Source organism: Mytilus californianus, unplaced genomic scaffold (genome assembly GCF_021869535.1).
Source record: "Mytilus californianus isolate M0D057914Y unplaced genomic scaffold, xbMytCali1.0.p SCAF_11, whole genome shotgun sequence".
Taxonomy (NCBI): domain Eukaryota; kingdom Metazoa; phylum Mollusca; class Bivalvia; order Mytilida; family Mytilidae; genus Mytilus; species Mytilus californianus.
The window spans coordinates 46724389-46751415 of record NW_026262593.1 but is presented as its reverse complement, the minus strand read 5'-3'; the positions used below and the strand labels follow the sequence as shown (position 1 = coordinate 46751415).

Genomic DNA, 27027 nt, shown 5'->3' with positions numbered 1-27027 from the left:
TCATTCTATTACCATTAAATAGATAATTAAAAGTTTCACTGTCAAGTATTCTCCTGTTGAACATACCTATTAGATATTCGTTCAGACTGTTTCTTAGACCCTTGAAATCAAAATGGTCAACACTTTTGTAATGATGTGAACCAAGCTGTCTTTTAGTTTGAGATAAGTAAATACTTTTATCTAGAATAACAGCATTGTTGCTTTTGTCAGCTTTCACAGATATCATTAAGATATTTTATTTTGTTTTCTAAATTTTTAACTTCTTCTCTCTTATCTTTTTGTCTAGCTTTACAATAGTTAATAGTTGCCTCCCTTGCTTGAATTTTAACCATGTCCCACATTATAGGTTTTTTATTTAGTGCTTCTTCTTTATATTGATCTATAAGTTTTAAAATAATGTTTTTATATTTACTTTCATTGAGTATACTATTGTTTAATTTTAAGTATCCTTTTCCTTGATCTTGTATTGTATGTTTTATTTTTAGTAAAATTGGTTGATGATCTGTGCAATTAATTACTTTTGGGCGAATATCTGTACTTAACACTCTATTTCTTATGTCAGAATTTATAAGAAAATAATCTATTCTACTTGCAATATTGCAATTATGTTTTCTTTTCCATGTAAATTGTTTTTTGTAGGATTTAATATTCTCCAAATATCTATTAGTTTATGTCTTTTTATCATATCTTTTAAGCTATTCACTGGTTTTCTTTTTTTATTATCTACAGTTTTACATTTTCTGTCCTTATCTGTTAGTGCTTCATTCATATCATCGCCAATTATTAAATTTCTAAGACAGTATGCTTCTATTATATTGTGTACTTTTTTTAGTAGGCATTTCTATCGCTTTCTAAATTAGGAGCATACAGATTTACTAATGTAAAAATATTGTTATCAATTTCTATGTTAAGTAGAATAATTCTGCCTTCTTTATCTTCAAAACTATTTATAAAAGAATGATTTAATTTTTCGTTAATAAAAATTAATACCCCTTTAGAATTTGAACTACCTAGGCTGTGGTGTGTTTTCCCCTCAAACTCATTTTCTATAGTATTGACTTTACTTTGTACAAAGTAAATTTCTTGTGAGAATAGTATATTGCACTTTTGTTGTTTACATCATTCATAAAGCCTTTGTCTTTTTTTTCAAGACCTTGACAGTTCAGTGAACATATATGTAGCATTTTATCCATTTTCATATATACACAAAACTGTAGAAATTTTACACAATATATTATACATTATATATACATCATTATTCACATATTTCACTAATTCCTATCTTATATTTATATCGAACATTTCATAAAGTATGCTTTATTATATCTGTTTATCTGGTTTAGCTATTGTGTTTACATTTTTTGCACAGGTTAAAATACATCTTTTTTGTAGGTTTCTCCCTGTTTCTAAAAATAGACATCTAACTGGTAAAAATGACCCTGACCGTAAAAACAGTAATCATTTTATACCGATACAAGGCCCAATACAGTCTATCATAAATATGTGTATTTGGATTAAAATATATTGAAACTGTGTCATTGTGGATATGTTGTTTCTGTTGTAAGTATAATTTTACATTCATAATATATTTTTTCTCGTACAATTAGCATCGTGTAAAGGTAAGTATAGTTAAATTCAACATGTGTATAAACCCGTTTTCTATAACCACAATAAAGAATACACGCATATTTATTTATTCGACGTTCTCTGCATTTGCTGAGTATTATTCAGGTGTTTTGTGATTTTGTAATTGAATGAATCGCTTTGTTACTTTTATCTCGTTGGTTTATAAGATATAATAGAGGATGTATATAGTTGGCGTTTATTTGTAGTAATAAAAATGATTTTGATGAATGTGGGTCAAATGCATATGTAGGTGGCGTTGCGATACACCTATTTTTTGACATTAGTCTTTCCACGTGCTTTTGACATTTCGCATAACACATACTGCATTTGTTATGAAATTTTCGTTGGTCTTGAAATTGATTTACTAGTTGTTTACTTGTAAGCGTATATACGGTATATTTAGAACACAAATGTTCGTATACCCTTAGGGATTTTGTCTCAACTATTAATTTTTCTTTTCTCTGATACAAATTAGCATATACACTTATATTAATTATTGATATGCCTGATATAAAAACAATTATCAGTATGTAAGTTAAGTATAGATTTTTACATCTTTTCATTATAATTAACATCGCTTTAATTAGATTTTTACCTATTTTTCAAAACGTACACCATTATTGAATATAGCATCACAAATTGACGTTTTTTTTTTCTGCCTAACATAACCTTGATATAATTAGGGATATATATCATATAATAAAAAATAAGCTTTATTTACAAGTTAATATTGTGTTTATTATGTTTTTTATTGAATTATGTTCCAGTCCTAGGTCTTGTTATGTATTTCTTTTTGATGTGCTGTGTTAGTTGGTGTAGAATTTTGTTTTGTATTTGGCTGCTTGTTGATCGAGAAATTGATCTATCGTACCCTTTGTACTGGTTTTGGTTTCACTTTTTCCATTACTTTTAGATTTTTCGCTTTGTCCAGTTGGGTGATTTCTATTTTTTTTAATGTAAGTTTTATTAGCAGCTTTGACATGTCTTCTACAAGGAGGTTGTTGCATGATAGACTGAGACTTAGAGCATTATTTTCATCATCTGTTTGATCTCCGTCTGACTCATCTACTTCCTTAGTTGTGTTGTTCGTTGGTTTTTGAAATTTGCTAAATACAAATTGTGTGTCGTTTTGTTCATTTTTATCTGTTTGACTATTCTCGTCCATCTGACTGAATTCTTCCTCACAATCAATTGATATGTGCCCTAATTTGCCACATTGCCTACAGCCAGTCACTTTCATATTGGTCTTGCTTGTGGCTCATCTCTAAGCATTTGTTGCATCTAATATTTGGGTTTACTACTTCTTGTCCTCTATATAGCAAAAGTGCTCTGTATTTTCCAATTTGAACATATCGGGGTAGATTCTCCTCTGGTTGATCACAACTAAAGAGTCTGTCTCCAGTTTTGCAATCTAATAAAAATCCATCCACTCTTACTCTTTCTCTGTTATAACTATGAATATTTAGACTCAAATTTTGAAGGAATCTAAAAATTTGTCCGTCATCAGCTGAGAGCGGGATGTTTTTTATTCTTATAATGCAGTAGTCATCATGTTCTCAATACTTTTTCAAAATATCTGTGATGTTAAAACACTTGTTGAAATGAATACTTATTAGCTTTTAAATCAATATGACTCTCTTATTACTTTTTTCAACTAAATTTACGATTTTGTAGGAGCACAAAGAACATTTTGATCATCCATTCAATGCCCCTTACGTCATTCTTTCTTTTTTTTCAAGTGTTTATTAGTATTGATTTTGAAATGTAAGAAGGTTACAGACGAACGACGGACGCAAAGTAATAACTTAAGCTAACATGACACCTTGTGCAAATTGAGCTAAACGACTTGTTGACACTTAAATACGGACTACTGGTGCAAAGTGACAAAGTCGTTAAAAGGAAAAACAAAACAAACCCTTCTACCATTTAATTTCAAACATAACTCATGACAAAATGTTGCATATATGATACCATATATTGGAAACTCAAACAAAGGTCAAGCATAATAGATCAAATAAACTATTTGTTTGCACAAGACAAGGAGACATGACATCTGGAATTAAACAATAAATTCAATCTTTTGCATTAACATTTACTGTCTTACATTAACCCCGACAGCTGCATTTATCGTGGTCTTGGCCATCACTTAGAGAAAGCAATTGTACTGCTTTTCTGACGTCAACATCAGTGTTCTCTTGTATGTCCAATATTGTCAAATCCTTTGTTTGAATCTTTTCGATTTGATTTCGACTCATTAAACAAATCATGATTGTTCCTATTTTGTATCAATTTTCTGCAATAACACCTCCTTCTACAGTCTATCGGACCTCGGTCGACTCTTTGCACTGGTATTATAACGTTGTCTCCAATTTCTTACTCTTTTCTGACATCTCATCGGCCTGTGTTTGTTGGTCTGTCAGGGTTCTTTTAAAGTCTGTAGAAGTGATTGGACGAACCACTAATTTGGTGGTTTCAAAGCGACTTTTTTTAAAATACACTGTTCACACATCTGATTGAAAAACCTGATAATTACTCTGATGATATTGGAATATTTGTTAAATAAAAAGGACTCACATATTAAAAGTGTATACCTTTAGTCTTAAAAATAAATTATTTGCTTAAAAGAAAAAGATTTGTTGTGAACATCAAATATGCCAAGGTAAAATAATGATTTGTACAAGTTATTATCCTTTTCTCAATAACAATTGTACAAGTAATTACTTGTATGATGGCATCGTACAAGTAATTAATTATACAAAATGGTTGTACAAGTAATAACCTGTACAAAATAATAACATGTACACGACATGTGTTATCTTCAATGTTAACCTATATTGCAAACCTATATATATATATAATGCTTTTCAATACCTTGTGTGCCTATTTTGCTGTTTGATCTTGATGAAATAATTGTTGTCAATACACAGCTTTCTAAATTTGCGTGGGAAAACGACCAACAATAATACATATGATACACAGAAGAAGAACAGGTTATATAGTTTATTGAAGAATTATGGGTCACACCTAATTCCATATATGTTTTTGAAATTTATGAATTTCCTGTGAAGTTGTATTTTACATCATTCTATTGACTAAATGGTTAATGATCTCTCATTATCTACATTTTGTCATGTCGGGGTCTTTTAAATTATTCTGAACTTTATAGTGGGTTTTGTTATGCATTGTTGAAGGTTGTATGCATGGGGACCTTTAGTTCCTTTCATCCAAGTGACTTTAAGTCATTTAGTCTCTGCATATACATTTATCCTGTTTTAATATTGTCTCTGGAAGATAGTCTCATTGGAAATCATACCACACACTTTATTTTTATATAGTGGACCCATGATCAATTAAATTATAATTCATTACATACAGTAAGGTACAAAAATGTATATGGGTCGATGACATTTTGGCATATTACCCATGTACTTTCTATTTTACATGGGACTATGTGAAGAATAAACATCATTCCCTAAATGATTTAGTAACAGCAAAAATGGACATGAAGTCTGCAAATATTAAGAAAAAAAAAGAATTACTAGTATACCATTACACCAACCTTTATGAGGGTATGGATGAGGTTTAGAGAATAGAGGATATTGAATGGGCAAAATTAGGAATAGAGAAAAATTTGCCAAAAAAAATAAAAAATTAAGAATAATGGGGTGCTAAAGTATAAAGAATAAGTGCAAAATTTAAAGAATTGGGTAAAATATACTGATTACAGAAAAGAACAGTGTTCAGAATATAGTTATCAAGTAGCCATTATTTTTTGAAGATAAAGAATAATGAGCGAAAAAAAATAAAGAATACAGAAATGAAGGTCCGTGCATCGATTCCCTCTTGCATTACACTCTAAGTAAAAAAAAAAGGAAAGATAAGAAATAGAATTTATTTTTTCTGTGTACTTTGTTATTGTAGCCTTAAAACTGGCAAATCCTATCAAATCGACTCACAGAAATTCGCAGATGTTTTTTCTCTTGCAAACCTTTACTTGAAAAAGACTGCAACTTTTAAGATTGAAAAAACCCACAACCAGTTGTGATTTTATGATATATTTTTTTAACAAGACAACTCCTATATTTCAATGGTGTATGTTGGTTCATTGCTCTCATATTTGTTTTTCCTAAATTGTGTTTAATAGATTTATAGGCCATTAGTTTTCTCATTTACAAAATGTACACAATGTAGGTTGTTTTACATTTTTCAGGAATTTTATAGTTGAGTATACATTTGATATGGGTTTCTCATTGTTGAAGGCCAAACAGTGACCTATTACTGCTTATATTTTTGTCATTTGAACTATTGTGATTAGTTCTATTATAGTCTCATTGGTAATCATACCACATCTCCTTATTTTCATTCAAGTTTATTAGAACATATATCATGGCATTGGTTTTCTCTTTTGAATATTCAGAATTAATCATGCTTGGCCTTTTATTCTCACTATACCCAATGGGTTCTGCTCATTGTTACTTAAAGTACAGTGTCCTATATAGTTGTTAACATCCTCGTCTTTTGGTCTCGGGTGAATAAATGCATCTTTATCTAGAAAATAATCTAGTTCGTATCTGTTTGAGAATTAATTTAAAAATAAATTTGCTCCTAAAAAATATTTTTATACCAATAATACAGGTACAAAATATATAATATATTTACTGAATATGAATTAATGACCATGAAATTTGAAATAAGAATATGTAATAATCAGGGAGTCAACATTGTATTTGTAATAATCAGAAATTAAAATGTACATACTATAGGTAATAAGCAGATGTCAACAAAACAGTTAATTGCCTGCAGGGGTGAATTTCTAACTGTCATGGGTATTGCAGATGACTTCAATGATTTTCAAAAATGTATAACTGCCTCCTTGTTTTTAACATGTTCAAGTGATTTTTTTGGGATATTCAAAACGATTTAAAACGGAAGAAATATGAAGCAACATGATGTACTTTTATTCTGGTATTTTATAAAAAGAATATAGTTTTATAAAGATTTTAAGGGTATTTATTTATACATTTAAACATTGGTAATAATTGCAAAGCATTAATTATTACAACTGTAATGAGTTAGATCAAACACAAATGTAAAAAGAAACTCAGGGTTTACTGCTGAATTTTACAAGGAGATGATAGCTATTTTAGTTGGCGGACTTGAGGCAAAGTTTTTTCTATAACCAGAGGCAGATTTAGGAAGGGGCAGAGTGCGTGTACCCCCTTTACGGAGCTACATTTATGGTTGATAGCAACTTTTTACCTGTTCCTGATATATATTACCTAGTTTGGGAGGCCTTAAGCCCCCTCTCTTTTTCGAAATCTGGATACGCATCTGATTACATGTATGAGAACTGAGATATGACACAGTTTGGTAAGAAGTCTAAGATAAGGACTATGACAATAAATTTACTATTTATTTATGTATATATATCAGGACATTTCATTTATTCTAGCACTTGACAAAGTCTAAAGCAGAAGAACAAGGAATGTTCTTTAAGTAATTTATTTACTATATAACATTAGACAAAAGGTCAATTTTAAGATGTAAAAAATTGTAAATTAAAATGGAAATCACCTGCTGGAAGATGGTCTTGATGTAGTTTACAGAAATGAGAATGGGCAAAATGTACAGAATAAAGTGCAAAAAAAATTAATAAGTGAAAAATGGGGTGCTGAAATATAAAAAAAAATAGAATAAAGTGAAATGATCTAAAAAATTAAAGAATACAGAAAAAAAGGACCGTTATCCAGACCCTTCCAGATTAATCAATAAAAAAAGGGATGGTGTAAGCCTCAATTAGAGAGTAACCTTAGAGTAATAGTAGACACTTCAAAAATCATGAATTTAGAAAGAAAGGCACGATCTTTTAAGGCAACTTTAAAAAGTAGGAGAGGTTGATTACAGGGAGGGTCTCGTCCAAATTTTAAGAAACTCATACACAATATATGCTGAGAACAAACACAGACAGAAATCAAATTTGGGTAGTGAGTCATTTATCGTTCAAGAGCTATGCCCCTTTTTGACTTGGAAAATTGCAAAGCTTTAAGAGCAGGGGCATCCATGTCCTCAGAAACATTCTTCTTTTATTTGGGTTAATATGTGCATTGCGAAACACTTACTTCTCCACGGTAGTGCTTAAACAAAATAAAGCTAAAAATTTATGTGTTGTTCTTGTTGCTACATGTATTAAGCAAATTATAAATGCAAGTTTCCTCAATACATTTGTGTACACAATAAACTAAGTTACAAGTTAGAAAATGAATCGGGTACATATGATAAAGATGCACTTTTGACGCAGAGGAAATATAGATGTCAATTACTTGGTAGTTGCCAGTGCATATATATGAGAGTGGGTGAATTCATAATTTTGTGTAATTTGTGTTTGGAAAAATGAAAAATGTCTACAGCATTCTACAGTACTATGAAATGATGTTGGGATTTATCTGGACAAGAAGCAAATTGTGCATTGAATAAATTGCAAACATGTAATTTGTTAGAAAGATCACACAAGTTGTAGGCTGTGAATAACTTGGATAATCATGATAATCATGAAAATTATTCATTTGAAATAATTACATGTATAGCAATTTAGAATAATAAGAATTCAAAGTATCAGTGAATATTTGTAGTGCATAATATCTGAATTTGATTAGTGCCTTGGATAAATATTATGGAATTCATAGATTCAGTGAATATTAGTTATATCTGAGTGCATCATCACATCTGAATTATATATATATATACACTTCGTGTATTGTGTTAGATGACCTTGTTTCATTCCTACGAGAAGGTAACACCTTCTGAAACGAAAGCTGATTTTTTATTAGCTATAGTTAGAGGGAGGGATAAGGCGTCCGCGCAATAAACATTCAGATACATGTAACTATATTTTAGTCTTTTAGTTTTAGTGAAGTAATTTAAGATAATGAGATGTGGTATAATTGCCAGTGAGACAACTATCACCCAAGACCAAATGAAGTAGATGTTACATGTAGCAACTAAAGGTAACTATACAGCATTCAGGGATGAGCAAAACCATTACTGCATAGCTAGCTATAAAAGGCCAGACATACCAAAACGTAAAACAATGCAAAACAGAAACCCAACAACCTGGTTTATGTACAAAACAAACGAATAGCAAATAGGATATACATGTATATTACAACAACCATTTAAAAGTTGCCTGCTTGTTTTAAGTATGAGTGATTGTTGGTTAGATTCTTATTCTAAACGTAAAAATTGGTATTTGCTGCTCCTTACTATACATGCTATACGTGGGAAATCTCATAGCATTTAGAAAAAGAGTTGAATGTCCCTCAGCAGACTGATGTATGTAGTATACTTAAAATCTGGTTAAAAGCTAATGGCCTACTACAAAGCAGGTTTTATACATATTAACATGTTGTCCTTAATATACATAGTGTTTGCCGTTTGATGTATAGCCACCTTTGTTCATTGAACCAGAAAGTTGATCTTGTAATTTGCTTATATTTATTTGCAAATTATGTTCAACAACATGGTTAAATTTGCAACAACTGGAAATTTGTATTCTAATAAAAATAATGAATTACTGAGAAAGAATTTTACATTCTTGCAAGATTTATTCTACTTCACTATTTTAAAATTGTTTACCAAAGTTTTGTTATACATTTTCTAATTGACTCATCAGTTGAAATCTACTCATCTGCATTTAACTGTTAAATTACAAACCTGGAATATTCACACCAAGATGGGTTTTCACACGGAAAACGCTTAGTTCTTTTATATACAATTTCTTTGATTTCAGTTGAAGCGTCGATCAACAATTTCGATAGATTTAAGAGAAATTTAAACCCGCCCACCCGTACCCTAAATATAATAGTGTGTTATATGACGATCTACTAGTTTAGGGTTATTTTTTTAGAATTTCTACCTTGATCATTCTTAGAATTGTTTATTGAATTGAAATATTGTTTTGTGTGATACCATATCATCAGCATAATAAAAAAAATTGTATGATACATGTAATTTCATGATTTCGAAAGTAATTTTGGAGTAATCATATAACCACATCGTAAATACCAATTCTTTACATCTTGTTCTGTCATGTCTATGTAACCAATTAGAAAACTTATAATTCGAATTAACATTATCTCTGTGCGGTAAATTTAGGCATTTAAGAGTTGTTCAGTTTAAAATGGCCGTTTCAGTAGTGAAAACAGTTTCTAGTGTATACATAGTCTAAAAGATCATCCAATTTTCTGGACATTGAAAGATCGGGGGTCTCACCGCCATTTAAGCGGTCTCAGGTCGGTAGTCATTATATATTTTGAATATCAAACTGACACTTTGAGCCCTCCGTAAACATAGAAGACAAGAAATTTACCCAAATTCCTTTTTGGTGTCATTTGAATCTTTATATAAACAAACTTTCTGCATAATATTATGAAGATTGTGAGATCAGGGAGGTCTAGCCATTGCTTTGTGTTCTTTCTAATCTTTGATAAAAATCTATATTTCATAAAGACAAATGTGCGATTTACATGAAGGTTTATATTTGAGGACAACGAGAATTTACGACAGCATGAAGGGGTCATAAAGCGATTTCCTACATATCTGTTTATTCCTAGTAACTATGACTGTCATGCTTTTTTAATGTTATAGAATATTTAGAATGTTTAATTATTTTCAACTAAGAAATTTGAATATCGAACCGAATGCTATCAGCCGGTTGGAGATTGAGAGTGCATTTCTTTCTAACACAAACGATGCAAACGGCTAAGAGCGCACATGTTTTGATCATTTGTTTCTAACATACGTTTGCAAAGTTTAAATAAACTTTGACAAACTATGCACTTGCTAAAAATGCGTCTACAGTTTGTCGTTCATCGTTTGTTTGTGCAAACGCTACATTTGTTTCTAACTTAGATTTATTAGGTATGTTGGTTGAAGGAACCGCATTTAATTATGACCAAAATAAGTCTGTTTAGTATTTACCAACAACATTTGCATGCATTATTGAAAGTTCAAACAGGGTTAGTAAACACTTATTAAACGATGTATTTGTTTCTACTTTTTTAGCGTTCAGCAAACGATAACAAATGCCACACAACGTTTACAAAATTTAGGTTAGAAAGAAATGCACCCTTAATATCGAATAACGAATAACGAACCGGTCGCTAACTTCACACCCATTAAAATATTTGGTTACTATCCTTAAAAAAAGTAAATAAAGGACCCTATGATTATTTTATCAATCAAACGAAAATTTATGTATCAGGAACATATACATTTTTAACATAAAAATGCATGCATTAGTAATTGGAGATTTAATGATTTAAGACACATTTAAGAAAATTTTGTCACCGATTTAATGTGCTTTCTACACAAAAGTGCATTTATGTTATTTTGAAAGAATTTATTCAGTATTATTTTAGAGAATAGAATAGATAGAAGCATTATTTTTCTATTTTCGGATATAGTTCAACGAGCCAAACGTTCATTCAAACTTTTACAACATTTGAACACCGGTATACTACTGTTGCCTTTATTTACAAAACATAGCCTTTTTTAATACCGTACCTTGACTTTAAAATATATATATTTCAATTGTTAGCATATCAAGTTTAAAATCGTTTGATTTAATGTTGAATACATTTAAATACCTAGTGATATCATTTTCATTGTTTGCTTTAAATTGCTAATGGCAGTACTCCAGCAATATCATATTATTTATAGTGCCGATGGAATTTCATGTTGCTTTCTCTTTCGATTACAATCTGGTCTTGTGTAGGAAGATATGAGCATAATATTTTTACAACTACTTCAAGATCATAAATTCTCGCCTGGAAATAATGTATTTGGAAGACTAGTTTTTCTTTCTCTGGTAGCCTACACTTTCTGCTACATTCATTCTTCCCCTTCGTATGAACGGGGCGGAAAAGTTTGCTATTACTGTTCGCCAGGATTCTACTGGAGCAGTGATTGTTGGGTAAGTCGAATAATACTTATCTTATAATTTTGAGTCGAGATGAAAAGAAATTGAAGAATATGCTTTGATTAGATATATAAAAATTACTTCTATCCTCTTGTGGATGGCGCTTCGGTCAGTTTTGATAGATAGATATAATAAAAGTGTTACCTTTCTTTGTCTAAGTTTAATTTAAATAAGTATTTAATCATTGAAATTAAAACAAAACAAAAAACATCAACAAACATCAACAAACGTACGTTGAGTGTAATTAAATATGAAAAGAATTACCTGTACAATAAATGAAAGTGTAATGTGAATTGATAATATATTATATTGAAATCCTTGAAAAATGTAAATTTGTTTTAAATATTAATGGTAAACGCATGTCTGTCCTCAAGCCAGGGGTTTTCGTGTATCAAATCCTAAGTTTTAATTCTATTGAATGAATCAGAAATTTGATTTATCAACGAATGTCTGTACACATTTATCCAAGTAACACAACTACTATAAATAGAAATGTAGCTATATGAACACGTGATCAAATTAGAATAGATTTCATTGAAATTTCAATTATATTATTTAAATCTGTTTTGGCTGTTGTAGACTATTTTTAAAATGCGAAAAGATGTATGACTAACATCAAATATATCAATATGTCCTTGAATAATTGTACAAAATTAGTACAGATTTAAAGTAAAAATTAATTAAACTAAATATAATGATATGTATTGTTACGGACCTAACTTTCTCAGTTGAATGTGTAGTACACTATCAAGCTGAATTACAATTTCCGTTTAAAACATAAATGAATAAATCGGAAGTGTGCATTATCAACAAGTCTCTATGAAGAATCTATAATGTACCTAAGTTACTAAATAGTACTAGGAATGTAAATATATGAACAGGTAACGTTTGTAATAAAAATAGATTACGGAGTTTAGGTGGCAGAAACCAGTTATTTTACAATAAATCTTTAGAATTTCATGGATTTATGATTTTATTTTCTTGAAAATTCATTCAAGCTTATATACAAATAAAATGTATGGATTCAAGTAACTAAGATGTGTGCGTGCTTATGTGAATATATAGAAAACCTTTAAATTTGGGGGGCTGTCCAGCATGGATATTTTAAAATTTATAAATGCATTGCAAATAAGGCAAAAAATGTGATGCTCTGATACCAATCTAATCCTTACCTGCAGAATCCTGCTAAAAGCCGACAAGAATTTTAGGCAAAATTCAAGAGATAAATGATATTCAGTGAATTAGAGCCTTGTCCGAACCTATCCTTACCATCAAAATCTCAAGATATTTTTGTTTACATAAAACTGAAGTTTTTCCCCACTTTGATTGGATGCCGTCAAGTGAGGAGACCACAATTTTGACTTCTGATTGGACCCATTTGTGAAGGAAATCCCCAACCTGTGTATGCAACTACTTACTTGTGTAGTACAATAGCCTAGAATTTACATTCATTTATTTTTTCAGTCCACATGATGCAATTATATACCTCAATGCTTAACTATAACCAAATTTCTGCGTGGGACACATGTTCTGGTACACCAAAACTGGTACCTGCCACCTTTAACCACTTATTAAAAAGAATATATTTCCATTTTTTTAGTCTGATTGAGTTCTGTAGTCATTTACCATTAAAAGTACATGCAGTGCATATGGTTACGGCACCAAAAAAAAACATTAATAGGCTTTGTAAGACCAAATTTATTAAAGCAATATTTGTGTCTTTTGCCGTCAAACTGCTTTGAATGCAAAAAAAATAGAAAAAAAGGATTGTGTTCATATTTAATAAATTTTATTGTGTGAGTTTTCTGGTACAGTGTATGAATTATCCAACAGTTCTCAAAAATACTTTAGTTTATTGTTTCATGCATGATATAAAACCACTTACAACTGATCTCAGGAAGTATTTTTCCATTGTTTGAGGTATTAAATAGTCTCAATTCTTGTCACTATCACTGTTCTGTTGACTGCAGTGCTGAAAAAGGCTTAGTTTTGAATAAACTAATATTTTTGGTACATATATTTCACTTAGTAGATCCATGCTGCACTAAACTAAGTGTACATTTATTCGCAATCAGTCTCATATCTCTTCTCCACATGAGCTAGCTGTGTAGGCCGCATGTTGAAATTTTAGAATTGCCACACTATTGCTGATGAGAGAGACCAGTTTACTTATTTCTGTAGCCTGTCCTACAGTATCAACTATGTAGTAGACCTATAAAAAAAGAAGAATTCATATATTCATAGTTAAAAAGTAAATAAATAAGAAAATGTCCATATCATGTGAAATAAATCATTATAACAGGTAATATACAGTATAATCAGCTTTTTCTAGTGCTATGCTGAGGCTTATTTTACTTTTTTCTCTCTTTGTAATTGCTGTTTCTATATATTTTATGATATAAAATCATTGTTTGGTGAATATAATCATTTTAAAACTAATCAATTGAGTGTCATTGTTTGTATTGGTATACAGAGTTATCTATACGAATTACACTGAACTAGTATATATATTTGTTTAGGGGCCAGCTGAAGGACGCCTCCGGGTGCGGGAATTTCTCGCTGCATTGAAGACCTGTTGGTGGCCTTCTGCTGTTGTCTGTTCTGTGGTCGGGTTGTTGTCTCTTTGACACATTCCCCATTTCCATTCTCAATTTTATTATCTGTCTTGATATTTGATAATTCTTAAAATCCATGTAAAAACTATTTTCTTCCAAACAGACCTATACATTGACTGTGAATAAAAGAAATGTAACACCACACACCTGTAGAACCCTTAAAAAGGCACATTTTGTGATATGTTAAAATCATGTTTAGGCTTAAGGTGGCAGAAACCAGTTATTTTACAATAAATCTTTAGAATTTCATGGATTTATGATTTTATTTTCTTGAAAATTCATTCAAGCTTATATACAAATAAAATGTATGGATTCAAGTAACTAAGATGTGTGCGTGCTTATGTGAATATATAGAAAACCTTTAAATTTGGGGGGCTGTCCAGCATGGATATTTTAAAATTTATAAATGCATTGCAAATAAGGCAAAAAATGTGATGCTCTGATACCAATCTAATCCTTACCTGCAGAATCCTGCTAAAAGCCGACAAGAATTTTAGGCAAAATTCAAGAGATAAATGATATTCAGTGAATTAGAGCCTTGTCCGAACCTATCCTTACCATCAAAATCTCAAGATATTTTTGTTTACATAAAACTGAAGTTTTTCCCCACTTTGATTGGATGCCGTCAAGTGAGGAGACCACAATTTTGACTTCTGATTGGACCCATTTGTGAAGGAAATCCCCAACCTGTGTATGCAACTACTTACTTGTGTAGTACAATAGCCTAGAATTTACATTCATTTATTTTTTCAGTCCACATGATGCAATTATATACCTTAATGCTTAACTATAACCAAATTTCTGCGTGGGACACATGTTCTGGTACACCAAAACTGGTACCTGCCACCTTAGTGTGACGTCCATTTTCTCTGAACTAGTATACATTTACTAAAGCCGGACTCTAGATTCGGGATTTTCTCGCCCTGTTGAGTCAGGATGTGACGGTTGTTTTCTATTCGTTCCATTTGTTTATAAAGTCTAACGTTTGATTTTGTCAGTTTTTATGAGCTTCTCCCTTTTTTAATTACTGTGGATTCATTATTATTCGTTGGATACCAATTTTCGTGGGTTTCTTGGAAACAGGTGAACAACGAATTCAAATGTTGAACGAATTACAATTTTTCAATAGGCTTTGTATGCAGAGATTGGCAAAACCACGAAATCAAATATCCACGAAAATGCAAGTTTTACTCAATCCACGAAAATTGATACCCACGAAAATGAATGAATCCACAGTATACTTGGAGTTCGATATTTTGGTTATACTTTTTTCGATTGATTTTGGAAAGTTTGATGGTGAATTACAGAAACTGAAAACGATTAGACTCCCCTGACCAGTGCTCGATATGGACCAGTGCTCGATAACCCGCTACAGAATTTTTTTTTATGGGAATAAAACACTTTTGAATTAAAATATTGGTTGTATGTATACCTTAAAAGGGGCTTTACAGGAAATGTACATTTCGCATGCTCTTAACTTAACGTGAAATTAATAGCAGACAATAAATCGACAGTGGTGAATCGAAGTTGAAAAGATCGCTCTTGCCAGTCTTGAAATCAAGTTTAAAAAAAACTTTAAAGTAAATATTTAGTAGTTAGAAATAACATGGATCATTTATAAAAACATTCAGAATTCAAATGGTGTGATACAGTAATATTCAATCCAGGGCATTTGTACCATCATTTTTTTGTCCCCCCTAGAGCCCCTTCAGATTTTAACTTGACCGCCGCCATTTTATGTAAACAATATATTTTGGGTAAACTTGCTTGTCATTTCATGTAAATTCCGGTTTGTGTGTTACATATGTCACTGATGAGCCGTGGTACTGCAATGTTTGTGTACAGTCTGAGGAATAATGAACTATGAACATTTTTTACGGAAAAAAGTAGTTTTCCAAACATTACACATCTTGATGAATTTAAGAATCTCTGAAGTTCTGTGAATAAATTACAATTTCAGTAAAATTTAAATGCCAATTATCAGTTTAATGTTCATTTTATCAATTAGACATCATAGTTCTTATTTTATTTTTATTCTGAGGTTTTTATAACATTATCGAGATTTGGTCAAGTTGTATTCGAATTTGGCATACTTTAAGCATTTGCAACAAACATGCCCCAAGATGAAGTCATAATAGAAATTAAACAACCAATCATGTCCTTTTGTTTCAAATAAGGTCAACTTTGATAAAACCAAAGGTCAGGAATTAGTTTGCAAGATTATGTCGGTAAACAGTAAAAAGCAGTGTTAAATTATCGAGCACTGGTCAGGAGAGTCTACATTATATTCAAATGAAACATTATTTTCATTCTGTATTTATTTATTGAAAGCAAATAGATTTGAATGATTTATATACGCCATAGGTCTGATTAATCTCAAACTTGATATACATCTATAACTTTTCATCTTCATTATTTAGACTAGTCGCACTCAAGCTCAGTGTCAGCCATGTCCTAATGGAACCTTCCAGACAACTTCAAATATTGCACACTATTGTGAAAGGTGTAAAAATTGTGAAGAAGTAGTAAGAAACTATCTCTTCGCTGCAGTAATTACACAATGCACCTCATATTCAAATACCATATGTGGATGCACAGTGGGTTATCATTTCGTCAAAGATCATGGTGGAAATGGAATGGGATTCTGTCAACTCAACAAATTGTGTCGTGTTGGATATGGACTCGTAGAAAATGGTATACTTTATTATTCATGTTATTATGTGGATAAAAGTTGCAAATACATTAATTAAAAATAATTATTCATCAAGTGTACGAATTTAAAGAAATTAAGTATTAAGTCAAGTAATTATTGATATATATATATATATAAATATATACACATCTAAATTCTACACTATATATATATATATATATATATATATATATATATATATATAGTGTAGAGCGCTGGACACAGTGCAGGCGATGTTGTCTCGATATCTCAATAGCATGAGTTCGAATCCCGGCGAGGGAAAAACAAAAATTTGCTTCCGCAAATTTGCAGATTTAACATTGTTTTGCTGATTTTTAGAATAATTATGAATATAATATGTGTTTTCAGTCGTGTATCACCTTCACTGGTGATCCAATGGATGGATCTGTCGTAGAGTTGTTACTTGTTTAGACGTACTTATATATATATGTATAAAGGCTCTTTTAATGTCTTACCTCCTCATTTACATACAAAACTTATATCAAATCGAAATCATGGCAAAACAAAATCACTGGCTACCGTCTAGGACTGACTGCAACTGACCTATTACATGGTATTTAAACCTTGTAGCGGATAATCTCTATTAAAATGTTTTAGATATCAGGTCAACGAAAAATTATATTATATATACAGTTTACTAATACTTGAATACGTTTAAATGCACCCTATAGGATACTGGTAAAGTATAGTCTTTTTATCATTTAGCTTTGAAATTAGGGTGGCTAATATAAAGGGGCATTAGCTGTCAAATTCGTGACCACCGATTTGACTTAAATTCTCATATCTGATTCATAACATACTGAAACAAAATCCAAATTACAAAAAGTCAAAAAGAAACAATTAACAATGCATGACTCGTTATAATGTAATAGCATTTCGTGTGTATTTTAGACTAAATGCCATCTAACTAACCACCGAAATTACCTCCGAAGACTGCCGATAGTCATTCGACCTAATATAAACATAAATATCAATATAAATAGCCTGAGAAGCACGTGGAGTTGTGTAAATACTATTTTTCCATGTCTTTTTGATTTCATGTCATAGATTAGAAAAATATAAATTATCGTTTTACCTGGATATGAATGATTTCTTGAGGGCCGAATCGATCAAAGAAATGTTTTTATTATGGTGGCTCCCTTGTTTCACTTTTCAATGTTGACATTCTTTTCTATTTAATAACTAAAAACGTTTAGGGCATGCGTAACACATCTTCAGTTAAAGTTCAAGTTATGGCTATCTGAATACGGGTTGAAAATGAGGTTGAAATATTCACTTTCAAGTCATTGATACATTTGAGATGTTTTCTATCTTAATCTTACCAAATTGGGTTAAGCTGACTGTTAAAAGCGAAATATCATTTCATAATTCTGCTTTTATAAATGGTCGAAACAAAACAAAATCGTTTTGTAATCTTTTGTCTAAATGACAGCTAATGCCCCTTTAATGCTTTAAAAAAAATATATATATAGCATATTAGCGACAGTAGAATATAAAACAAAAAGTCACGAAATGTTCATGCGAAAATATGATTTTAAATCAAGAAAAAACAATCTATAATAAATTTCCTAAAATGAGGGCTGCTTATCTACAAACGGCTATGTAGTGTCATAGGTTGCAAAAGTTTCATTTGAAATAGACGGTAATTCATTTTGAAATAAACTATTATCAAATTGGTTTCTTCAAAGTTTTTTTTTTATGATGTTGCCTTATATAAATCCCGTTATCATTTTGCATTATAAGATAGGAGGTGTGAGGCATTTTCACCATATTAGAGTATATCTTGCAGATGATGTATATATTTTTCATTCATAAAAGTCTATGTGGTTTTTTTTACATTTATAAATAAGTTGACAAATATATGCCAATAAGTAACATGTTGGTACACAGTATATCAGTCATACAATATGCTGGTTTTCAGAGGTGTGCCGGGTTTATATTTAGATTATTGGTAGTTCATTCATTGGCAGTGTAGACATATATACACCAGTAATTGAAAACGGCATAGATTAAAAACATCATTATATATTAATACCGACATCAACAAAACATCGGTTCCTACAGAAACTAAAACAAAATAGTGTTTATTCGGAGTCTTACAGTGATCATAATGATGCTAACGAATTAAGTATATTCATTATCAGGAGTCTTACAGTGGTACTAACGAATTAAGATTAGAAATAGATTAACACAGATGTCTATGTAGATGCTACACAACTAACATAAATTAAACCAATAATATTTTCCATCCATAATTACAGCAACATTTACATGTAGCAAGGTATATGTTTTGTTGATTTGGTTTTACTATTCTTTATGACATGCGGGAAGACTTGAGTACTGAGATAACATGGTTTTTTTTATTATATTCATTGATTTACTTTTTCTTAATTGCCATTTTGTATGATTTTACATGAAACTTTAATATATATGATGTATCCTTTAAGGTTCTCACTTTAAAGATACAATATGTAGAAAATGTCTCGAGGGATTTACCTATAGCTCTTCAGAGTCGACAAAACCCTGTTTGGAATGTACAAGGAACTGCCATAATGGTACCCATATCCAGTATCCATGCAACATTACACATGATATGGCATGTGAGGATAATAGTGGTTAGTTTGATTAAGCTTACTATGGTCTGTAACTTTATCTAATCTGTTTTTGTGTCTTTTTTCTTTTCGTTTTAGTTGCACACTCACAAAATTTTCACATAATCTTTTAATATCAAATGACTAATTTCAATGAGTTTGGATTAATGAATAGATAGACACGTATATATAATAAGTTGAAAATTTTCAGAATCAGAGGGACCTATCAAGGAAAATATTAAGACGACAGGAAGCACTGCAATAGCTATTGGTACAGTATGTGGAGTATTTCTGTTTATGGTTATAATTATAACTATAGTAACGGTCAGGAGAAGGTGTTTCAGACCGAACTCCAATATCAGAACGTATGTACTCTTAGTAATTAATTAGGAATAGCTGTTAAGATATAATGTATCTTCATTTTTTTAATCGAATGTGAATCATAATATCTCATTTCAAACAACAACAAAAAAACGGATTTGCAATTACCTCTTCAAACGACTTTGCAAAGATTTTTGTTGTAAAAAGATACATTTTATTAACTATTGGACGTTTGCGTGGTGAGCAATCCTCCGGTCAGTCTGCATTGTAAATCAGATATAAAAACATTCGTATACCAGTGTGTTTGCAATGCGTTCTTGGATGTAAATAAACATATTTTTTTCATAAGTAACGAAAATGTAAAGGAGGGATATAGAAGATATCTTTATTAAAGCTTACAATTTGAGGAAATGTGTTCGTTGTCTATCATTTTGGCGTTATAGACTTATTGATAAACATAAAAACTATACTGTTGATGTTAAATCATTGCATTTGGTATTTGGGAGGGGGGAGAGTTGGGATCAATTCGTTAATTAATAGTTTGAAGCAATAAATATCAAAATATTTAGTGTTTTTTGCAAATGGCTCGGACTTTTAAATTCGATAATTTAACTATCCCGATTGGATAAATCCGATAATCCTCTGGTACCAATGTAGGAATCCATATAAATCTTTGATATATGTTCACAGAATGTCTAATATAATCAATTCATCGTTTAAGTAGAATAAAAGAAATGTAAAAGTTTAGAAGCTTCGATTTGCCTTTAGAGCAAATACACTTTAAAATATATTCTTGTCTTTCACAGTGATAACAGATCTGTTGTATTTAGGTAAGTTTTGTCATTCATTTGTAAGTTTGAAATCAACTTCAAGTATGTGTAGCTTATGTTATATGATTGTGTGAAATCTATAAACGTGCATTATAGGACTATGAAAGTTATGTTTGCCAGCGTTAAAAGCAGATGGAACAGCGAGGCTCGCAGAGTACAAAGGACTATTATATATATTTTAATATTATACTGATGTTGTTGTTATTCAAAATTAGTCCTCATTTATTTAGGTTTTCTTCTCAGTTTGAGAGGCGGGGAATTCAAAAGATTATTGCGAGGAAATCCGTTATTAAATTATCCATTGTGCATTAAGGATGTTCGCTATTCTTGTATTTGACTTTTTGTCAGATATTCTCTAGCTTTTTTTTCATGTAGTGCTAATATAAGTTAACCCGTAATTTTCTTTTCATTCTTTTTTTAAATACAGTTTAGAAAGCATCTTTGGAAAATCGTATATAATCCTTGTTATTTCTAACAGTTTTTAAAAGAAAGAAGGTGTTAATGTTAAATGCAAGATAAATCTAGAGAGAGTCATTTCTCGCCAAATTTCCAATTGTCTCAAAAACAAGGACACGGGCCTGTTTTTTTTTTTTATATATACTTTCAATTTATAACAGTCTTTTAAAAAGCTTGTTATTTTGAAACAGAGGAGTGAACATCCTTAACCAAACCATAGAGGAAATTTCTTAAATGAAAAAAAGATATATATATACATAAATGATTTTTTTAGGGGATATGCAACAATATGATGACATCTTCTTTCGTTTTGTTCGTTTTCAAACTATCCTGAATTATCTTTCAGGGCAAGTTTTATTCCGTTGTTGGATGATTTGAAGAATGAAAGTCAACAGGGTAATTTAAAGATTTATATTCAGAAAATAGTTTAACCTTATAACAAAGAAAATTCTCTGTAGCAAATTTGAAAGCTTTGTAAAAAATCAAAATTTAGGGCAATTTTTAGAAATATACATAACTGCAGTGTTCATAAAATATCAAAATCATTCAAAACACTTAGGTTTTTCGAACCTCAAACATAGATTTTCATGGCAAGATTTGGTTCGGGATTTTTATTTTTCAAATGCTCTTAATATTCTAATGATTTGTTCTTCCAACTGCTGTAATTCGAGCGAAACTAGTTCGTCTATTGTAGACGGGCGTCGGCATCCTTAATTATAAGCCTTGTATCGTCGATGAGTTGTTTAGACAATGTTCATAAGCGGTAAAAAAAAGTACAATATTAACAATAGAAAAAGTTCTCTGATTGTTTTGAATACATTTTATTTTGTTCTTGTCAAACACTCATTAAATGTGCTATCATGAAAATTTCACGATACATTTTATTTCAAGAAAAACATCAGTTTTAACCCACAGAAAATCCCGTTTGTAAAATGAACAACAATTGCAAAATTTTAACGATCATTTGTATGGTAATTGTAAAAAAAAATTTTTTTAGAATAAAACCACCTATTTTTGTGGTCAGACAGGCATTGATAGGATGTCCTTATTCATGAATTAGAATATATATTTATTCATTAGTTATCTACATAAGGGCGTTAGTTCGATGGAATACACATGTTATATAATTTACAATATAATATGATGATTAAAATAATTTAGGAGGGAATTTATTAGGAATTTTACTTTTTTTTAAGGATAAACATGTTTAATGCAGGATTTATTCTCCAAATGCACACACATGTAATGCGCCAATTTAGTTACATTTAATGACACTAAGGTGTTAATATCCTAATGATAAACATGTTTTCTATTTCCAAAAATCTACATGTTTAGCGTTGTTTATATTAAGTTATTTATATTTAGATGACGACAGAATAAACTGGGAGAAATTCTTCAATAGGTTTTGTTCCGAAATTGATGTTCTTCCTGACTGGGAACATTTCATTAGGACATTATTTAGTAAGTAAATACTAAAAGAAATCCTATTTAAAAAATAAATAAACAAAGAACAATACAAAAATTAAGTTATTACACTGATATCTTAATTAGGAAAACAAACCTGTGTATTAAATTTGTAAGAGCTAACGATGAGGCGGGTGTTACCTGCGAAAGTTCGTATTAGCACATGTAACGTGATACAAATTTGCGGGAAATCGTATGCTTTACAACATGGCATTATCCTTCAACAGCTAGAATGTGCAAGTGTAATTGCTGTAAAAAAAAATATCGATAGACTATTTCACGTAGTATTAATTATGTAGTCCTTTTAAGAGAACTTTGTCTTCTATTTTATCTTTCCATGTATCATTAAATACAAACAAAAAGAAACGTATAAGTTGAAATGCTCTACTAGTAATAACTTATGTTAAAAGATGCTTTTAAAATAAATTACCTTTTACCAATACATGTTAAGAATGTACATCAGCATTGGTTTAACCGATGAATTGATAACTCAAAATGAGGGTTTTGACCGTTGCCGTTGTGTAACCATGTTTCATCTATATATGTTTATAAAACTATACACTTTGTTTAGAACTTATTGCACAATAAAATCACTTGGAAGGTAATGTATATCGAAATAGAATTCTGGATTATGATCGCATGAATGAGAAATTGGATTTTAAATTATAATCTCAGGAATCTAAAATTGCATTCTTAATTATGCTCGCATGTATTAGATATCATATTATGAATTATGATCGCATAAATTAGAAATTGAATTCTGAATTATGAGCGCATGAATCAAAATTTGCATTTGCATTCTGATTATGATCGCATGAATCAGAAATTGCTTTCTCAAATATTATCGTCGCAATACTGGTATGCAACATTTAAGTGAAGTCTCAATAAATGATTGGCAAGTTTGTGGGTCTTTGATAAGTCGCAATTATATAGGCACTTAATAATTACTTTCATTATAATTATGTTAATATATTCAACAGCTCTTTCAGGCCAGGCAGAACAAGGACAGCAAGCTGTCAATGAAGCCAAAGTCACACACGACCAGGAACGATATCGTTCTCGCTTATATTATGCACTTATTAAATGGAAAAACTATAACTACGTCGATAATGATTCAGAAATGTTTCAGGTTCTTTGTCAAGCTGTTAATAAGCATAAGAAAGGCTCAGTAAAAATCTGCGCTTGATTGTTACTGTTGTATTTTTGAATGAACAAAACTTTTTAAAAAAACCTTAATTACATACAAATGCTTCAAAAGTTTTTGTTTTAGTTTGTTTAACCCGTGTATTTAATTAAAGGACATCTTAACCCCTAAATAGGCTTCTTTTAACACTGTAAATTAAGGTAGGCAAGTGCATTTCGTTGGTACTTCACAATTATACATTTAAAGAAATAAATGAATATAATCATACATTAACTTAAGCGTATTTAAAAGTAACATTTATTTACGATATGGAAATTTGTAATTGTCAGTTGTTTTGGATTTCATATTTTCGTCCTTGAACTTCAATACAACTAACTATGTTTTTTAAATTTGTTGATATCTATGCATGACCGTTCTAAAATAACATACCATGAATAGTATAAACTTCCTAATAAAATTTTAATGATATCGTACAGTATTGCATGGTATAGAGTACTTCCTTTTTAATAATAATTTCGCAACCGGACATTTACCCTGTACATAAATTATGGGTAGTTTTGTAAGGTAAAATATTATTGTTTTTGACTCAATGGGGTAAAATTGAATTGTGTATGGTGTATGGTGCAACTGAGAACTGTGTATTTCGCACTTGTGCAAGTGGTCAACTTACATGGATCATGGTAGAATACCATATGTGATAAATAAATATTGTGTCATTCACAAATGCAACTGTCTTTTTTAACGCGATAGAAAAACATCCTCGTCGATTTTTTAATTGTATAAATTGAGTTTCTTTAGTTACATCCCGTCAAATAAACATTTTACGATTGTTTCATTAACCTCGTCTGCTATCTAGCATCAGTTCACAAAACAAATTCAGATAAGCAGACGTTTGATTTGTATAACAAAATTATAACAAAGTGAAGACCATTTATAATTCCCAGGGAAAACATTTATCTTAGTACCATCTCTGTTTTTCACTATCATCAAATACAACATTAGTGACAAGTTTCGTCAATTTCTATATCATGTGGTTTATTTAATGATTGATATAATTTACGCTACCTTTTTTCCGATGTCTGTTTTATTGATATATTTGTTAATTTCTTCATCAGTATTTTGTATGAAAATGAAAGACAATGACGAAAAAAGATGTGATATTTGTTTTTTGCTATGAATTACTTAAATGTTTATAGTTTCATTTAAATTTCGACTCGCATCTATAGAAAAATCTGTAAAACGTTATTCCCATTTATAGATACATATGTTTGTAGTTATTTTCTAGTATAATTTATTTTTGTATAAACTGTCCATAGTTCATAAGAATCAACCAGTATTACAAGTGATTAGAATGATGTATAAAGATACGAAAACATTCTATCAGAAAAATCTACGATATTAAATACTTTCACAATAAACATGGCAATTACAATTATTATATGGTTTGCCAAAAGACTAATCTGATGGTTTCAGCCATTATGTATTACCGTCGAATATTATTCATCTGTAAATAAAGAATACAGTGTGTGTCAAGTACACGTATTCTATTATCAATAAAACTCAGAATGCAATCAAAAGTTGGTATTCATATCTATTTATCACCCTCAGGATTGTCGCAAATATTATATATTGTTTGATTCATCGTGGCTTAGCAAATATTCACTCAAGTGTTTACATGCATGAAGCAAGGCATAACATTTAACGTAATTGGTGTTTTAAAACTCATCCAAAATACCAAAATGTGTTGCATTGTTTTCCTATCAGTATCTATCAAAATGTTAATATGCAATTTTCTTTTAACATTCAATTCATGTACGATACAACCTTGAACAGGGTTCGTGATTAATTTCATGTGTTGTGGTTGTTGAGATTTAATAAAATAATATAATTTGAAGTATCGTTTTGTTTTATAAAAATAAGGAGATGTGGTATGATTGCCACTGAGACAACTATCCACCAAAGTTCAATTGAAGTGTATTAACGCAAATATAGGCAATCGTATGGCCTTCAACAATTAGAAAAACCCATAAAGTAAAGCCGGCTATAAAATAAAACCCGACATGACCAGTATGAAACAATTCAATTGAGGAAACGAACGGCCTACTTTATAACAAAACAATTTACGAAAAACAAATATGACAGACATGAACCAACGACATCCACTGCCAACTAAAGCCTTCTTTCTTGGAACAGGTACATCAAAATGTGACGGAGTCAAACATGCTCGGAGTTGCCAACCATTTCCTTACCTGGGACAGTGGTGGAACGTCACAACAGAAAACAAACTATGCAAACAATAAACGAATAATTAATATGAGAAACAGCAAAAAACGACAACCACTCAATCACAGGCTCCTTACTTGGGACATGCACATAGAGAATGTAGCTGGGATAAACATACATGTTTGAAGGTGCAAACCATCCCCTAAACTGGGACAGTGGTGTAATAGTACAACATAAGAACAAACTATACATATCAGTTGAAAAGGGCTTAACTCATAAGATCGATACAGAGCAGAAAAAAATATAACAAAAGCGCAGACCGGTCGTTCTTAAAGACACAAAGAACAGATATGAGAGTACTTGCAGTTACTGACATCTAGTTCAACCCCAACAACAACTAATAAAAATTCATGTATCTAGGACTATATCAATCAGTACACATCCAATGTCAGATAGATTTTAATGTAAAGACGTCTTTAACAGTCAGAGAAAAACATGACCTTGTGCAATGCCAAACTCGACAGTTTGTAGAAACCGTTTTTATTATGTTTGTATATAACAATAATATTTAGTATGGTTTTAATTTTAAAAATAATTTTAGAATAAGTTTATTTAAAGGATTGATAAGTATACCCGTACCGTATCTAAATTTCCGGGCTTGGTAAACAGTAAAATCAGGATGTGCTATTCCGTTTGAAATATTATTATTCAGAAAGCTAAATGATTTTGACAGACATATTTCTTATTTCTGATTTGTTCCACCTTTTGAAAATACAGCAGATTTTTCTCAGATTTTGACGAAAATTTACAGTTAACTACATATACGATCCGATCGCGATGCTTGACTACTATTAGTTATTCCTTCACGATATTTTTTTCTCGATATACCGAATGACACCCGTGAAATTCTTGAATGTCTCGTATGAAGCGATTATTTAAATCTTTTACATTGTTAATATTGTGGTTGTACACTTTCCAGCTTAATTTTGGAATAAAATAGTGATGTTCAAATCATTATCACAAAAGAGAAAATCGTTACTTTTTTTATCTATTTATTTTTGAGGGAGC

At 30.5% G+C, this 27027-nt stretch overlaps 1 protein-coding gene and 1 long non-coding RNA gene across 3 annotated transcripts; one reads left to right on the top strand and one right to left on the bottom strand.

Annotated features, from left to right (window-relative positions):
• Window positions 1-1450: 1450 nt before the first annotated feature.
• On the top strand, window positions 1451-25630 carry LOC127720182 (tumor necrosis factor receptor superfamily member 11A-like). 2 transcript variants are annotated; one of them, XM_052226655.1, is made up of 8 exons: window positions 1451-1560; window positions 16638-16911; window positions 19378-19545; window positions 19733-19886; window positions 20649-20672; window positions 21475-21524; window positions 22494-22589; window positions 23573-25630. In XM_052226655.1, the coding sequence occupies exons 2-8, from the start codon at window positions 16854-16856 to the stop codon at window positions 23776-23778; spliced, it is 756 nt and encodes a 251-aa protein (XP_052082615.1). In that variant the 5' UTR covers window positions 1451-1560; window positions 16638-16853; the 3' UTR covers window positions 23779-25630. The 2 variants fall into 2 exon arrangements, with proteins under 2 accessions (XP_052082615.1, XP_052082614.1); XM_052226654.1 differs by lacking the exon at window positions 1451-1560 and adding an exon at window positions 11274-11596.
• Window positions 13368-14946, bottom strand: LOC127720198 (uncharacterized). Its single transcript, XR_007990663.1, has 2 exons — window positions 14679-14946; window positions 13368-13814 (listed from the first exon to the last, which is right to left on the bottom strand). It is a non-coding gene; the product is annotated as an uncharacterized LOC127720198 (long non-coding RNA).
• Window positions 25631-27027: the final 1397 nt, after the last annotated feature.